General features: G+C 41.1%; 1 protein-coding gene across 10 annotated transcripts in view; it reads left to right on the top strand.

Annotated features, from left to right (window-relative positions):
* Window positions 1-17,259, top strand: part of LOC122559589 (voltage-dependent calcium channel subunit alpha-2/delta-4-like) — a 483,398-nt gene that overhangs the window by 389,656 nt on the left and 76,483 nt on the right. For all 10 annotated transcript variants that reach the window (XM_043709329.1, XM_043709326.1, XM_043709324.1 and 7 more), the window contains 2 exons: window positions 12,237-12,307; window positions 16,974-17,049. In XM_043709329.1, coding sequence (XP_043565264.1) covers window positions 12,237-12,307; window positions 16,974-17,049 — 147 coding nt within the window. The remainder of the gene's footprint in view (window positions 1-12,236; window positions 12,308-16,973; window positions 17,050-17,259) is intronic.

Here is a 17,259-nt window from a genome sequence, read left to right as displayed (position 1 = left end):
ACTGAAATTGCGCAGCATTAGTAATTTCTTTAGGAAAAATGTTTACTTATGGCAGATAACACTTTCAAAAGGCAGTACAGCAACTATAGAAATTATACGGGCCAATTTCCATGTGAATTTTTGACAACAAAATATATAATTCTTGATTTTGTTCCATCTTCCTAAAAATATTTTTGAGAAATATTTGTAAATCAGAACCAAGTTTTTTCTATAAGATATCAAAAATGGTCTTTTATATGACTAACAGCTTTACAGATTGTGAAGATTACAGATATGTCATTGTAATATGCAGACATCAATATACTGATATTCCTGTTTTCATAAGCCTTATTTCACCTCTAACTAAAAATGATATCCAATAAGTCTCCTTTCTGTAACCTTTGATGTGCTGCTTACTATTTAAAGCTTTTCTCTTTCTACTATGCTCTCTTCAGATTTTGAATTTCTGAATTTAGGATTTACAATTTTTTGATAATTTGGAATTTGTCTCCCTGCTTGACTTTCCATGCTACTGTTTGCATGCCACCATTTTTTTTCCTAAATATTCCTGCTGCTTTTCTGGAATACTGAACCGCAAATTTACAACTACAAAATTGTTGCTGCCAATCACTGCAAATCTGACTCCAGCAAGGTGCTCAACATAAATATTCTATTATTCTGATAATTCCATTAGTGCATTTAGGAGTGGGAATAGAAATTTAGACAAAAGAAACAAAGGCAGCTGATCCCACAACAAAAGCCTCATTGGCTCACTCATCCCAGGAACACAAGTATTGACACCATGACAACATACGCAGCAGTTAAACTGCCTTATTTACAGTTGTCAGCCACAATAACAGTGCAGGAAAGCAGCAACAATCCTTTTTAAAAAAAACTACTGCGTGCTAAAGCCACAATCCATTCGCTATCATTGAGGCTCTGTGCCTGTGAAAATCCACAAGAAGCACATTACTTCATTTCAATGAGTGGCCATGGTTTTTTTGCTCAGAGTATATTAGAATGCACCAAAATCCTGGCCATTTATTCAGGATTTGAGAACCCTCGCATATTGTGTTCAAATTCACAACAAGACCCTAAAAGGATTCATATCAAAATAAAAATTACTAAATTTCTTGTCTCAAATTTGATTTGCACTATATAGTGATCGTTGGTTTATTTTCTCTCTCTCTCAATATATTTGACTATTTGTGTTGTTATTCATCCAAGGAATATGTTTGTTGCTGATAAAGTCAGTATTGATTACCCTTTTGAAGGTGGTGATGGGGTGCCTTCTTAAAGTGATGCAGTCTATATATTGAAGGTACAATGATATTGCTATTTAGTAAAATATTCCATTTTCCTGCATTTTCCTATGAGAACAGAAATGAAACAGACATATGAACCGTTCCTGATATCTCAATCTTTTTATATGGTAGAAGTCACAGATTTGGGTGGTGATCTCAAAGAAGCCTTAGTGGGCTGCAGCACTGCATTTTGTAGATGATGCACGTGACAGCCAGGATTTGTCAACAGTGGAGGCCATGAATTTAGTGTATGGAGAGCTAATCAAGTAAGTTTATTTGTCCTGGATGGAATTGAGCTTCTTGAACAATGTCAGAACTGTACTCTTTCAGACAATTGGAGAGCATTCCATCCTGACTTTTGTCTCATAAATAGGGGCATCAGGAGGTGAGTACTTACCACAGAATACCCAGTTTCTCACTTGTCTTTCTAGCTGTAGTGGTACATTATTGGTCCTGTTAAAGTTTTGGTCAATGGTAATCCCATAGAATACTGAAGGTAGAGAATTGAATGATGGAAATGTCTTGAAGTTGAGCAGAACATAAATGCATAAATACAAAAATGAACATTTTCTTGATTGCAATAAGAATAAAGAGTATCATATGCGAGGTGTAGCAAAGTAATGCCACCTGTTATATATCATTGCATAGAAACAATCTCGTCTATCTTGCTTCTGCATTGCCATACTACAGTTCTTTCTAAAATCATAGGACTATGTTAGCAATGAATTCATGTTCAGGGGAAGTGTGATTGAATTATTGCTGAATGAGCATTGAATGGATCTCCTAATGTTCTGATACCAGTTGATAGCAAGTAATGATCGATTAATCATTGTACCATTTACAGTTTTTACAGCCTGGTATCATTCTTGAGCGCACCACTCATGCAACTAGATACCTGGTCATGGCAAATGAAGCTCAACATAGATTAATTTGTTTTGGTAGGAAATATAACAACGTCATGCATGAGCCTATATGTTAGGAGAACAAGGGATCGCAGAGTTCAAATGCACTCATTAGTAAAATTTACGCCACAAGTTAATAAGGGCATAAAATAAGTGAAGATCTAGAGGGATAGAGTTAACAAGTAACTAAATTGTACTAAACCTTGCATATGATACTCTTTATACTTATTACAATCAAGAAAAAGTTCCTTTTTGTATTTACACATTTATGTACTCCTCAACTCCAAGGCATTTCCTTATTAAACCTTTCTTAGACTCAGTGATGGTACCAGATGGCTGGAGCATTGAAAAGTTACACCCTTGTTCACACCACAGCTTTTTGAGTGAACTGAAAGCTTGTGGAATAAAGGGACAGGAACAACATGAATATGAAGTTGACTGAGCAGCTGGAACCATAGAGCCGTGGTGAACAATTTTTTTTCTGAAATGAAGGAAGGTTAATAGTGGAATTGCCCAGAAATTGGTCTAAGGATCTCTGCTGTTCCTGATATGTAATATAAACCTAGACCTGGTGTGAAGGGAAAGTTTCAAAATGTTTATACAATATGAAATATATGCATTTAAGTATTGTAAACTGAGTGGAGCATGGTAAAGTTGGTGGAATGAATAGACAAATTACAGATGAAATTTAATGCAGAGAAATGTAATGTCATTAATTTTGGTAGAAAGAATGTGGAGAGGCAATATAAATAAAAAGTAAAATTTTAAAGGGAGTGCAGAATAGAAAGGACCTGGGTATATATGAGTATATATTCTTGAAGGTTACAAGACAGATTGAGACAGCAGTTAATAAAGAATATGGAATCCTGAACTTTATCATTAGGCAAAAGAGCAGAAAAGTTAACTTTGAAATATCTTTAACACTGATTTGACTCAGTTGGAGTACTGTCTCCTATTCTGGTTCCTGCACTTTGGGAATATCATGACAGCATTAGAGCAGATGTTGAAAGGTTACATGAGAATGGTTCCAAGCATAGGGAAATTCTGTTACGTAGAAAGACTGAAGAAGCTTGAAAAATTAAAGATTGAGAGAAGATTTGTTTGAGGTATTCCAAATCATGAGGGGTCTGGCCAGAGTAGAGAGAGAGAAAAACTGTTCCCCTTGGTTGATGAATTAAGAACCAATAGTCCATGATAGTAGCTAATGATAACTCATGCCCACCACCCTGCCTGTCATTCTTTACTCTTATGACCTGCATGCCAACTCACCTACAGGCAGAGCTTTGGAGCCATGTTACGATGAAATAAATTTTTTAGATGTCTATTAATATCTATACCAGTATAATAAAACACTCCCATTCTTCATATCCCTTTCAAAAATTTTAAATCTCTGCTAGTATTTGTAAAATCTAACAGACTTGTATTCATAATCAGATATCTAATGCAATTAATTCTTTAATAATATTATTGGGCTAACAATCAAAATGTAAACTTAGGATCCTCCACTGGGATAATTTCAGGATGTAAAAAAGGAATCAAGCATTAGTAATGACATAATGATATCCCTTAAGATTGTATCCACAAACAGTTATGGTGACTATGAAACTTTCTTTTATCTTTTACTATCACAATTTGTTTTTACTTTTAAAGGGCTATGGATTTAAATAACAAATCAGCTTGATAGTGTCACAGTGGTTCTTTCCTCTTCAAAAGATTGATATCTACTCTAAAATTTTTCCCACATTGCAGCGAGAACGGGTTTTGTTTAACAAAAGGCCAAGCAAAGTTCAAATTTCCTCCATGTGTGAGTTGCACCCCATACTCTTACCCCTAGCAATGGAAATAGAATTTGTCGAACTGGAAGACAGGATTGCTGGCTCATTGTCCTACCCTCAAGTTTGGCAGGTTTATCAGGGCCTTCATTTCACAAACATTTACAATTTTGCTGTGACTTCTCGTATGTATTAAAGGGAAATGAGCTGTGTCAAAGCCAAAATATTGTCCTTTCACCAGTGCCCTTAAATCATAGTAGGTGGAATGAATGTTTTCTTCTCTTTTTGAAATGAATACTAATAAGTTCAATGTGCCTGTCCCAAATCCAATCTACTGCAGTTAGAAAAATAGGTCAACTGCAGTAAGTTTAAGACCATAGTGCAAAATTGTCCATAACTCAATAATAATTGTCATTAATTCTTCTTAGGATTCTAGGGTAGGCCAGATTGGAAATAGAAATAGGCTGTTAGAACATTTTTCCTGACAAACAGAAAGCAGATAAAGGATGAATGAAAGGTACTTTACTTTGTACCTGACCCATATTCCTCTGAAGTGTTAGTACTTAAAATAAAAGCTGGAAATACTCAGCAGGTCAGGTAATATTTGAAATTAAGATTTAAGGTCTTTGTTTCATTCTCGGCACTGGAAGATTAATAGCATTTTAAAGAAACAACCATGGGGAAGGAGGATGGAGAAAAACTTCTAAAGTGCTTGAGTAGTGAATGGAGATGTTTAAATAGCAAAATTGCTGTTAGTGTGAGTTGGGATATTAGAGTTACACAAATGACACTAATATGAGTCAAAAGAAGTATAATGAGAAATAATAGATAAGAATAATTTTAATAGCTAAAGGAGGATTGGTAAAATGAAAATGTAGAGAATTTGTGTGGTAGATCCAACTCCAATGACCCAGGAATCTGTTAAGAATTATTGCAGGTTGACACCAAGGATGCGGATCATTCCACCAATTAGTGTTCCCAGGGAAGGGAACCCAGGCCCCATTGCCATCATGTCCCTTCCTCCTCAATGAAAATGTCAAAAAGCCATTTGACATTACTAGCACCTACAGCCAGAGATCAAATGGAAGCTGCAGTTAAAGTCTTCTTTGTTGAAATTAACATCAAGACCAGAGGACTACAGAATTCTTAGGAGAAAGATGAGTTACTGCTTTTCAAACTCATGCTAATCTTTATCAGAAGAGTGTAGAAAAATCAAAGACGGAGGTTAGAGTGGAAGTGGAATGGAATATTGAATTAGTAATTAGAGGTGATTGAGGATCACAGCAGTAGACAGAACCGAGTTTTCAGCAAAGTGATCATTTGGTTTGTGTTGGTTTCCCCAATATAAAAAGACACATCACAAGCAATGAGTAGAGAGTAGCAGGCAGCGACCTCTGCCAGATCCTTATCTATCTTGTCTTTGAGTAAAGCAAAGGGATAGGAGTAATCTGGGAACAAGGTTTCACTCTTTTCTAGCTCTCCCTTTTCCTGTCTCCCACTCTTTCTTCATCTCTTCTAACTTTTCTCTTTTTACTCTCATGTTCTCACTCACATTCTGTTTTCTACCACTTTTGTTTATCTGTATGCCCATGGGATTAAAAAAAGAACAATTAGGCAAAATTTATGGAAACATGACAGAGGTAGGTACCATGCGCCTAGACTAGCATTGTCTTAAGTACTGGAAGATTTTGTGATGCACTTTCCAGCCTATAGCAAGTGCCATGTGAGTCAACATGTTGGTGTAGATGTATATTTCCATATAGACAAACAATTAGCCTTATCTCAATCTCAGAAGAATATTACCAAGTGGAGCAATATTATATTCCCCTTTCTCCTCAACTGTTTAGTCAGCACCCTCATAGGTTGCCAATTTGTGCCACTCATTGGTAGTTTTGCAGAAGAGAATTCTACCTTTCACAAACTGCTGCAGGATTGAATCTCACCTTTATTTTTGCCAATTCCATGCTTGTTGAAGGGATTTGTGAATTCTCACACCGTATCCTACCAAAACTGTTGCATTAATTGTCTAACACAGCGTATGGTGTATCTCACATTTGATTTCTGACCCATTTCACCATCGGCCATTCCCACAAATCACCACTCAGCTAATATTCACCAAAACACCAGCAACCCCATGCCCTTTTCCACCATTAAAAGGCTGTAGTGCACCTGGATGAATGCTGCCATTCCAAAACTGCCTGCTCAGTATGTATAGCGTTGCAACATTTCAGAGAAGGGGAAGATGGCACCATAATTCTCTGACAGGGTGCTGGATGTCCTGGTCAACAGATTAATGCCAGGAGAGGAGTCCCCTTCCCAGAGGACTGGCAGAGAAGGCTGTGCCAATAGACCCTGCAAGCCTGGTTTGAGGTTAGCAGTGCAGAAGAAAAATCAACGATCTTCTTTGCTCCATCAGGGTAAGTGACACGGGCTTCTCTCTGCCACCTCACACTCATGCTGTCTCTGCTATTGGACAAGTCTCCTGCTAAGGCACATGCCCCACCACCCTCACGATTGCCTGAAACACTACCTCATCTGCTGTTTTCCCTCAGCCCTGTATATCACTAACCTGACCTGCCCTCTGTGCTGCCTCCTCAGTTCTTTGATATATTTCAAGACCTTTCTTCAAGTGCAGCAGCACTAATAGATGTGCAAGCCACTGCTGTCTCACTCATTCTACACCGTTTCTCATTGCTGGAGAAGAGAGTCCTAATAGAGCAAAGAGAATTTGGACTGAATGTGGGGAATAGAATGGGGAGGAGAGGGAGATGCCCAGCATCCTTATCTTCACACTCTACAAGGAGAAAGTCTTGGCTCTTGAAGGAGAAAACCAGGACCAATCCTGCAAGGATGTGGAAATATCCCATCAAATGAGTAAGTGCCATTCTGCATATCACTGTCATTAACATCATTATCACTCTGTCATTGAGCACGTCTTCAAACACCTGGCCATGACACTTTCTTTAACTTTAATTTTGCACATTCCACAAGTATTCTTACAACATCTACAGGAGAAATGATAGGTCATGGAAGAACCATCTTCCTGGATCTCTAAGGACATAAGTACTGAATCCTTAAAGGTAACATCATCATGGCCGTGCCTGCAATCTGCACTAAACCAGATACTGATACCTTGGGGGGAACAGCCAAGATGGAGAATGAGAGTACACACATGGTGAGCATTTTACAGTGAATGCTGTGCAGCTGGCAGTTGAAGAAATGCCTCAGGTCACTGGCATTCAGAGGACTGTTAGAGATTAGGAACCTGCTCAGGCCCAGGTGGGAGTTGGGTCTGAGATTTCAACAACCAGGGATTTTTTTTCAAATGCACAGGAAGATGCAGCAAGAGCTGGCAGTTATATAGGACACAATGACCCTCCTTGTCCAGGGCTGCAGCAGTGCAAAGAATCATTTGACTGTGTTGGCCTCTGTAAATGGGTTGGTGATTACCATAGAGATCCAGGCCCAGACCTAGCGTCGCCAGGGGCTGATATAAAGATGTACCCACACCTGCAGCCTCAGCCCCACAGTCATTGGTTGCCAGGATTGAAGCATGGCGACAGAGAGGGATGCCAGCTGCCCCATCCTCACAAAGAGACAGGGTGGCATCAGGAGTCATCCACCAAAAGGAGGAACCACATGGTCGTAGTGATGCTGTCCATACTTTCCACTCAGGAGGCTGCACATATTGCTGGGGCTTCCACTTGCCTGCTCCCTTCCAGGCCTTGGGATTTCAGGCAGAGAAAGGTCAGCTTACCTCTGGCAAGAAGACTTTTGCTTTTTCTGACCCATCCAGACACAAATGCCTCTGAGAATCACCTGAATGAACTCCAGGGCCAACAGGCTCCACATTAAAGCAGGCTCCCTTCAGCCATCTGCAAAACCAGACATAGTGGGAGGGAGAGATAGCAGAAAACTTGTCAAGAGCACTTTGGTGATACAGGTAAAGAAGGATTTCTTCTGATTCAAAATTTATGCATAGTCGATGATTTGAACATACATTTATTAGCTTTTGAGTCTCGTAGTGTCAGCACTCAAAGTATTGTCACACCATTCAGCAGCAGTTCATGGTCACAAAAAGGTAAATGGATTCAGGTCAGCACTGACAATCAATTGAATCAGCGACAAGCAGAGGAAGAAACCATACACATACACTCAGTGCTGCTGGCATCTTTAGTCTTTCTTGATAAAGATCCTTAATGCTGGTTCCCTTAGCAGTGGTATAGCTGCCAAAGAGTTTTCTCCCACAGTGGCTGTGCCAGGGAGGTGCGACTTGTTGTAGAATGGCCAGATTGTATGAAGCTATTTTCTTCCCGTTGCGCATTTTCTACTTCCAGCACAATGAATGTTGACAGTGAGCTTTCCTCCTCCAGGAGCTCACAGCCTCAGCCTGACCGGGCTGGTGGGCCCCAAAAATCCACATCCATTTCCTAAAGGCCCAATCCATTAACCCCAGATGATTCATTCTTCCATAAAACCCAACCCACACTCTTGACATTCATTTAAACCTGCCTATCCTTGCCATTCAAGGTGTCCATGCCTGGTATAATCATTCACATCCTACCCCCACCCCAAAGCCAGGGTACTCCGGACCATGGTCAACACCCCTCTCTCATTACACCTTTCCCAGCCATGATGGAGTTGCTCCCCCTTTGGAAATCCTGCTGCCCCCTTCACAATTGCACTGTAACGTTGCCCAGAGCCTGCAATGCCCAGTCTCATAGCCAATCTACCAAGGCTCAGTACACCCATTACCCACCCACCCCACCACTGCCCTTCCCTCTCAATTTCTATGAAGGGACCCAACAGACTAACCATAGCCTATCCCCTTCACTAACAGGACCAAGAGACATTCCCAGACCCCTGACAAGCATTACCCTGAGTGCAACAGCCCTACCCCCTGGACTTGCCATCATGGAGCCAATGGACCAGTTGTGGCCCTCTCCCTAGACAGCAGCCTGACTGGGAACAGCCCCACCAGATGCCTGCTCTTGAATGGTATTAGAGGCTGCCCTTGACATCATGTGCCAGAAGCACCTGAACTGCTGAGTGCCTCCGTGCTACTTGTCTTGAAGTTGGAAAGATGGCTGTCAGCTTGTTGCATATGCAGTCTGTTTGCAGAGCACATGGCGCAGGTTTAAGATTGATATTTATATATTGATTTTATGTTGATATACTGTTGTTCTGCCAGATGGGCACCCTTAGACTGAGGACTGCTTAGCAGCGCGGCAAGTTGTCTTGTTGTTTGACTGTGCTAATTGACACAGCAAAACAAGGCAATGCAAGGCAGAGATGCTGTGAACATGCAGGAAGCCACTGTGAGCAAACACTAAGAGACTGAGATGCAGTCTGGTCCAGTCTGAGAGTTGGGTACCAGTCCCTGTGTACAAAGTGTCCCTGCTGTAGCCTTTCATTGCTAGTTGCTGGTACACCCTGCAATGTAGGTCTGTGCTTCAAGAGTTGCCAATGTATATAAGATATGTCAGGATGGTTGAGATAGATTATTTAATGACAGATGCTCTTGTCCATGGAGGAGGACTGCATGCAGCTGGTGCCCAAGGATCGCCCCCTAGGCTTTGGTTTGGTCACTGACATGGAGGTGTCTCCGAACAAGAGATGAGCTGAATCCAACAGGTCCTCTCTATGGTCTCCTTGTTGAGTTTTCCTGATTTTGATCTTGTTTGGCAAGTTTGGTAAAATGGAAGTCTGAATATTGCTGAAGTGGGTTGTGCTGTCAACACAGCATTTAACAATCAACAATGAGCATCATTTTATGTCTCGCTGCTGCCTAACAAGAACCATGGCACTCTACTTATGGAAAATGTAAAAGGTGGAGTGAGATGATCTTAAAGATGCTGAAAATGTGTTGCTGGAAAAGCGCAGCAGGTCAGGCAGCATCCAGGGAGCAGGAGAATCGACGTTTCGCGCATGAGCCCTTCTTCAGGAATGAGGGAAGTGTGCCAAGCAGGCTAAGATAAAAGGTAGGGAGGAGGGACTTGGGGGAGGGATGTTGGAAAGGCAATAGGTGGAAGGAGGTTAGGAAGGAGATGTGGCTGTGGTAGCGAATCTGTTTGAGAACATGGCTGAAGAACTTCTGGGCAGAGGAGATGACCTGGTGTGTGCAGTGAGAGAGGGACTCACTGAAATCCTAGTAGAGGGAGGAAGAAAGCTTCTTCAAGGAAGGCATCCTTGCAAGAGGATTCGCAGTAGGTTAAAATCTTCTAGGAGAAAGTAAGGACTGCAGATGCTGGAGATCAGAGCTGAAAATGTGTTGCTGGAAAAGGGCAGCAGATCAGGCAGCATCCAGGGAGCAGGAGAATCGATGTATCGGGCATGAGCCCTTCTTCAGGAATGAGGGAAGTGTGCCAAGCAGTCTAAGATAAAAGGTAGGGAGGAGAGACTTGGGGGAGGGGCGTTGGAAATGCGATATGTGGAAGGAGATTAGGAAGGAGATGTGGCTGTGGTAGCGAGTTTGTTTGAGAACATGGCTGAAGAGCTTCTGGGCAGAGGAGATGACCTGGGGTGTGCAGTGAGAGAGTGCGCTTTTCCAGCACACATTTTCAGCTCTGATCTCCAGCATCTGCAGTCCACACTTTCTCCTAGAAGATTTTAACCTACTGCGAATCCTCTTGCAAGGATGCCTTCCTTGAAGAAGCTCTCTTCCTCCCTCTACAAGGATTTCAATGAGTCCCTCTCTCACTGCACACACCAGGTCATCTCCTCTGCCCAGAAGCTCTTCAGCCACGTTCTCAAACAGACTCGTTACCACAGCCACATCTCCTTCCTAACTTCCTTCCACCTATCGCATTTCCAACGCCCCTCCCCCAAGTCCCTCCTCCCTACCTTTTATCTTAGCCTGCTTGGCACACTTTCCTCATTCCTGAAGAAGGGCTCATGCCCGAAACGTCATTTCTCCTGCTCCCTGGATGCTGCCTGACCTGCTGCACTTTTCCAGCAACACATTTTCAGCTCTGATCTCCAGCATCTGCAGTCCTAATCTTAAAGATGTGCAGGTTAGGCAAATTGGCCATGCTAAATTGCCCATAGTGTTCATGGATGTGTAGGCTAGGTGCATTAGTCAGGGAAAACATAGAGTTTTAGGGTAGGCGAATGGGTCTGGGTGGGATACTCTTCAAAGGGTCGGTGTGGACTTGTTAGGCCAATGGCCAGTTTCCACACTGTAGGTATTCAATGATTCTATGATTCAAATGTCAAAATGGACCTCATTGTACCCCATTCTCATCCCATTTATCTACACATCTCAGCTACCTTTCTGCCTGGGCTGGATTTCAACCTGATTTTAAATATCTAGAATATTCCAGTATATTTGATAACAGTGAAAGCTGAAGGAATGCTTGTACTTATTAAGGCTATTTGAACAGAATCATAAGAGAAATTCCTGGAAGGGCTCAGCAGATCTGGCAGCATTTTTAGTTTTTGTTTCTGATTTACAGCAACTGCAGTTTATTTGAACAGAATCATGTTTAATTTTTAATAAATAATTTGAACAAGGCATCAGACTAATTTTAAATTTATATAAGGAATATGAGTTGGGTATATAATAATTCTTGTCAAATTAACATCCCAGTTTGAATTTACTCTTCACTCTAGTTGAAGCATTGCCACTGGGGATAAATTGGAGTTGAAATTTTGAATTTGTCAGAGTTGATGCTGCTGACTGGAGCAGATGGCATTATAATCAGTGATACATATATCGCATCATGTAACCTGACAATGATTTCACCATGCTGTATTAAGGCAAACATGCCAGAAGGTCCCAGATTTTGTTTCCCAGCCTCTGCTAAGTTGGCTAATCACTTGGACATTGCAAGTAGTTTAAGCACTTCTAAGTTAGAAAGGGCAAGATCATTTAATATTTTCATTCTTAATGACTCTCCAGTGACTGGAAATTGTATTTTTGGATGTTGGATTAGTACAAGATCTGATAAAACTATGATAGCTCTCATGACTACACACTAGCCCATCTTAATTGTCTTGGCACTCATTTGTGAAGAGTGGCAGCCTGATGCTACATTGTGTTGCTGTTTCCACCCATAGATTTAACACAGGTTACTGCTCAAAAGAGAAATTGAGAAAAGGATGTAAGTCTGGTCAAAAGTTTACAAATAGCATTAATTACAGAGGATAAGCCTCTGGGTTATTAGTTTGAAGTTCACCATGAATTTTTAATGAGGATAGCTGTGAATGAAGCTGCTGAGTATCTGAATCATGGCTTTGGGAATTAAGCAATATCCTCATTTCTTTCCTTTCTCTTTTAGACAGGGAAGTTTCTGGGAGAAGTGGATGGGTCAGTGATGACACAACTGCTGAACATGGGGCTGTTCACTGAGTAAGATATTGTTTGCTCACATTTTTTGCAGTGATCAATACTTAAGGATGTTCCAGCTGGGATGTGGGCTCTCGGTCAACAAAACATTTTCTGGAAGGCAGGGTCAGTATTCTGAGCAAAGACGTTACTTCTTTGGTATATTTGCTTTCTATGTTTTTCTTTTGGATATGGTTGTATTCAGTGGGACACAGATCTCTCTATTGGAAAAATACTCCAAGTTGCAAAACTCTTTCTACTAAATTTTGGTCTTTGCTTGTGTAAAAGTCAAGTCAAGTTTGCCCACCTTGGTCAGAACAGCCCTCAACAAATTTAAGACCATCAGCTCTTTAATTGCCTCGAGACAAGATTTCCACCTTCATACCACCATCATACAGCTTTTCCCTTACTGGAGAGCTTTCAACAATTAGATAGCAGGTCTCTGGTCCCAACAACGTCATTGGAAGCAATAGCCATCGTACTACCTGCAGTGTGTCCCAGGAGGACATGTGTTGCGGCGGAGCCTGTATGTCTGGGGTTTCACTGGGGCTCAGGCCCCACTGAGGGGGAAGGGAACAAGGGAGTTGGGGGCCAGGATAGACGAGCAGCAACATGGGTGGAATACATTGAGGGAGGGATCTGGTTGACATATAGCCCAAAAAGTAGGCTCTCCCTTGCCTGGCCATCAGGAAACTTGGCAAACAGTTAAACTGTCAATTCATTGAGAGTCCACGAGTGAGCTGGTGAAATTACAACAAGATGAATATGCACCAAGAGGTAGTGTACATTCAATTTTATGCCACACTGCCCCCATCCCCACCAACCCCTAGAGCCAAATTAACCACAAGACTGAGGGGCAGGCTGTAAAATTCCAGCCTTTGTTCCTTTTCTGGAACTGTATTTCATCAAGCAGGTCTGAAATTATTATGGTCCTGTTTTTCAGCTGGGAACTAACATTGCTACATCCCTTATTCATTCTGGAAATTAGCAATTTTATTCTAGTATTAGACTTTCAAAATGGAGAAATAGTTGTATCATGTTTATGTTCAGCTTATAGAATCAATCATTTAGCAATCAATTCTGTTGACATTTGCAATCTTACAAACTAACTTTTCACTCGACTGCCATTGTATTGTTGACTTTAGAGAGACACATCCCAGCACCAGGTTATTATGATCCAAATGACAGAAAATATGTTGTATAATATATCTCTGACAGTTGTATGTGCTTGGAATTCATCCAGTTCCACCATAACGTTGGCAAAGGAATGGGGAATTGAAACATTTTGCTCTTCCTCCAGGATATAATGAGCACATTTACCTACAATGTTAATACACAGAACACAGAATCTCCAGAGCCAAATGTTTCAGTTTTGCTCTTTACAGCTGGGATTTTCAATTACGAATCCTCTGCAGAATTGATCTCACTGAAATCTGTAGAGCCAGCTCTTTTGAATGTTTATCCATAGAATTCTTGTGAAACATGGGAATAATAGGCCAGACAGCTTGGAAATTAAAAGTATTGTCTGGAGACAGAAACCATGGAATGTCACACCTCACAAGGTGGCAAGAAACCTTCAACTAGATTGACTTTAAAAAAGGAGAAATGCATTATAAACTAAACTGGAGTCATATTTCAAAGCAAAACCATGAATCTGAAAATCAGCTGGTTGACTATTAACATTCTGTTATTTATCCTTAGGGAACAATTGGAGACCGAACCATAGACCTTCTAACTTCTATCTCTCTTTACTCATTTCTCATTTCCAATCTGTGTGTATGTATGTTGCATTGTTATTTCTTCTCACATTTGGTAACCAATAAATCCACTCTTTAATCAACTCAAGAAAGCCTCCTCTGAATGGTTCCTTTTAAAACATAAGCTCATTTGGGTGAGAGAAAAGTATCTACAAGGGAAGGGATCCTTTTCAAATGAACTTGTTGCAACCGGTCAAAGGGACAGGTCATAGAGTCATAGAGATGTACAGCATGGAAACAGACCCTTCGGTCCAGCCCGTCCATGCTGACCAGATATCCCAACCCAAGCTAGTCCCACCTGCCAGCACCAGGCCCATATCCCTCCAAACCCTTCTCATTCATATAACCATCCAAATGCCTCTTAAATGTTGCAATTGTACCAATCTCCACCACATCCTCTGGGAGCTCATTCCATACATGTACCACCCTCTGCATGAAAAAGTTGCCCCTTAGGTCTCTTTTATATCTTTCCCCTCTCACCCTAAACCTATTCCCTCTAGTTCTGGACTCCCAGACCCCAGGGAAAAGACTTTGTCTATTTATCCTATCTATGCTCCTCATAATTTTGTAAACCTCTACAAGGTCACCCCTCAACCTCCAACGCTCCAGGGAAAACAGCCCTAGCCTGTTCAGCCTCTCCCTGTAGCTCAGATCCTCCAACCCTGGGACCATGCTTGTAAATCTTTTCTGAACCCCTTTAAGTTTCACAATATCTTTCCGATAGGAAGGAGACCAGAATGCATGCAATATTCCAACAATGGCCTAACCAATGTCCTGTACAGGCGCAACATGACCTCCCAACTCCTGTACTCAGTAGTCTGACCAATAAAGGAAAGCATACCAAACGCCTTCTTCACTATCTTATCTACCTGTGACTCCACTTTCAAGGAGTTATGAACCTGTACTCCAAGGTCTCCTTGTTCAGCAACACTCCCTAGGACCTTACCATTAAGTGTATAAGTCCTGCTAAGATTTGCTTTCCCAAAATGCAGCACCTCGCATTTATCTGAATTAAACTCCATCTGCCACTTCTCAGCCCATTGGCCCATCTGGTCCAGATCCTGTTGTAATCTGAGGTATCCCTCTTCGATGTCCACTACACTTCCAATTTTGAATAAAGGGAAGCCAGTTTATCCTTCCTTATCAAACTTAACAATTTAGATATCATATCTGGAAACATAATAACCTGGAAGCCTCACTCAGAGTCTGTCTGTTACAAATGTGTGATTTTGTGGCACTTTTAAAATATGTTCAAATTGAAGTAACTGGCAGTATGACACAAAAGCAAAAGGGCATAACAGACGCAGAGAAGAGCTTTTCACAATTTTAGAAAGTATGATGCACAGACAGCCCTACTAAAGTAGAATTATAAAAGACAAGATAGATTGCTGTATGTAACCGATCGAACCACATCGCCCCGCTCCCCACCCCCCACCCCCAAATCTTTTGATATGACTCCATTACTAACCTTGTTCTTAGGTTTCATACTGCATTTAAATTCACCCATCTACTACTTCTGCAAAAATGTTCGTGAGCAATGTTCACAGGAATGAGCAGCAGTTTTTTAGTTATTTTACTTTTGCTTATAACAGTATTTGCTTTTATTTGCATTTACATTTTTCCTGTATCCGAAAAGAGGAGGAAGTGATTTATTATGGGAAAGCAAATATAGCCAGAAGTATCACAATTGCACCTTTAAAAGGTATCAAACAGATGGTGCAGTAGTCGAACCCAAATGTAATCTTGACAGTTTTTACTGTTATCTGCCACTGATATCATCCTGGAAGGTTTCATTAAGCACTTCTGCGAGTTTAGACTGACAAGTTTCATTCAAATTTGTCACTAAACTTGCCCAAACAGACTTTACCAATAGCAATACAATGGCCTGCTGGAAATCTGAAAAAAAATACAACATATTGAAAATGCTAAGTAGGCCTGGCAACAATTATGGAGATGGAAAGAGTGTTAACATTTCAAGTGGATAATTTTCACTTGAAACCTTTGGCAGAATTCTATCAACTCTGAATTTTTTCTATCACTGGGACAAAAGCAAGTTCTGACCTCAGTGACATTGGCTAGCCATGTAACATTGTGGCCTTCTGAAATGGGGCCAGCCAAGAGGCCACTTGTGCATTTGGTGTCTGAATAAGGACAGTGGGCAAGGGACCAAAGGTGGAAAGGTCAAACAGTAGGAACAAAGATTTGAACTGCCAACAAAGGATGCAAATTATTGCTGCATGTCCAGGATGGTAAGGTCATCTCAGGATGGAGATATTCTCTAATGATTTGTGTAAATTTAAATTACATGGCCACACCTGTCAGGCCATTATTGTGGAGGTTTGGTTCCTCCAAAGTACTCCCACCTCCAAGCAAACCTTCCAGAGGCTGGATTAACACCTCAGCAGCTGCCGGCCCTGCAGCAGCAAGTAGTCATTACCATTACTTTTGGAATTAATTGAGGACAAGTTGATTGAAAGCTGTGATAGCTCCCTGGCCTGCCTGCAGGTAAGGAAATCCCAATGGCAACAACGGTTTGCTTTTGATTCATTCCTAAAGTGGCCTAACTGACTGCTGCTGTATGGCAGCTAGCCACGGCCTCATCTGGCATATTTGCTCAAAGGTGGGACCAATTTGGAAAATCAACTTCAGGTGTTACCATCAAGATTTTACCCCTGTCCTCTGCCAGATAGAAGGAATCTGCCCATTCCATCTCCTTCTCTCTCCACACTCTGACCTGTTGATAGTTTCCAACATTTTCTGCTTTTATTTCATTTTCAGCAGGCTGTTCTGCCTAGACAATTATCACAGTGGTCTTTTGTAAGTCTCCGCCTATAACATTTCAAGTTTCTCTGCAAGCTTTAACAAAATTAGCACTATTTCATTGTTTTGAACTGTATGCTGATAAGTAAGCCTGTTCTTATTTCTAATCTTAGGGTGAAACTTTATGATTACCAAGCAATGTGCAAAGGGGCCACCAATCACCACAGTGGATCACAGCCTATGCTCAGTGTGAGTATCTATCCCACAATGACACTGTTGTGCTTAATTTAACACTCTTGATTGTTGTGCTGTATTCATAAAGATTGTAAAGGTATGTGTCACCGTTACCAACACAAATGCAACAACTGAACATGCAAAATTATCTCTTATTTTCCAAAGATCACTACAAATGCATTTGCTTGCTGAGTTAGAATTAGTATGGCAGAATAAACACTTTCT

This window comes from Chiloscyllium plagiosum, chromosome 19 (assembly GCF_004010195.1).
Source record: "Chiloscyllium plagiosum isolate BGI_BamShark_2017 chromosome 19, ASM401019v2, whole genome shotgun sequence".
Classification (NCBI taxonomy): domain Eukaryota; kingdom Metazoa; phylum Chordata; class Chondrichthyes; order Orectolobiformes; family Hemiscylliidae; genus Chiloscyllium; species Chiloscyllium plagiosum.
The sequence above is the reverse complement of the archived record's forward strand: the minus strand, read 5'-3'. Positions and strand labels throughout refer to the sequence as shown.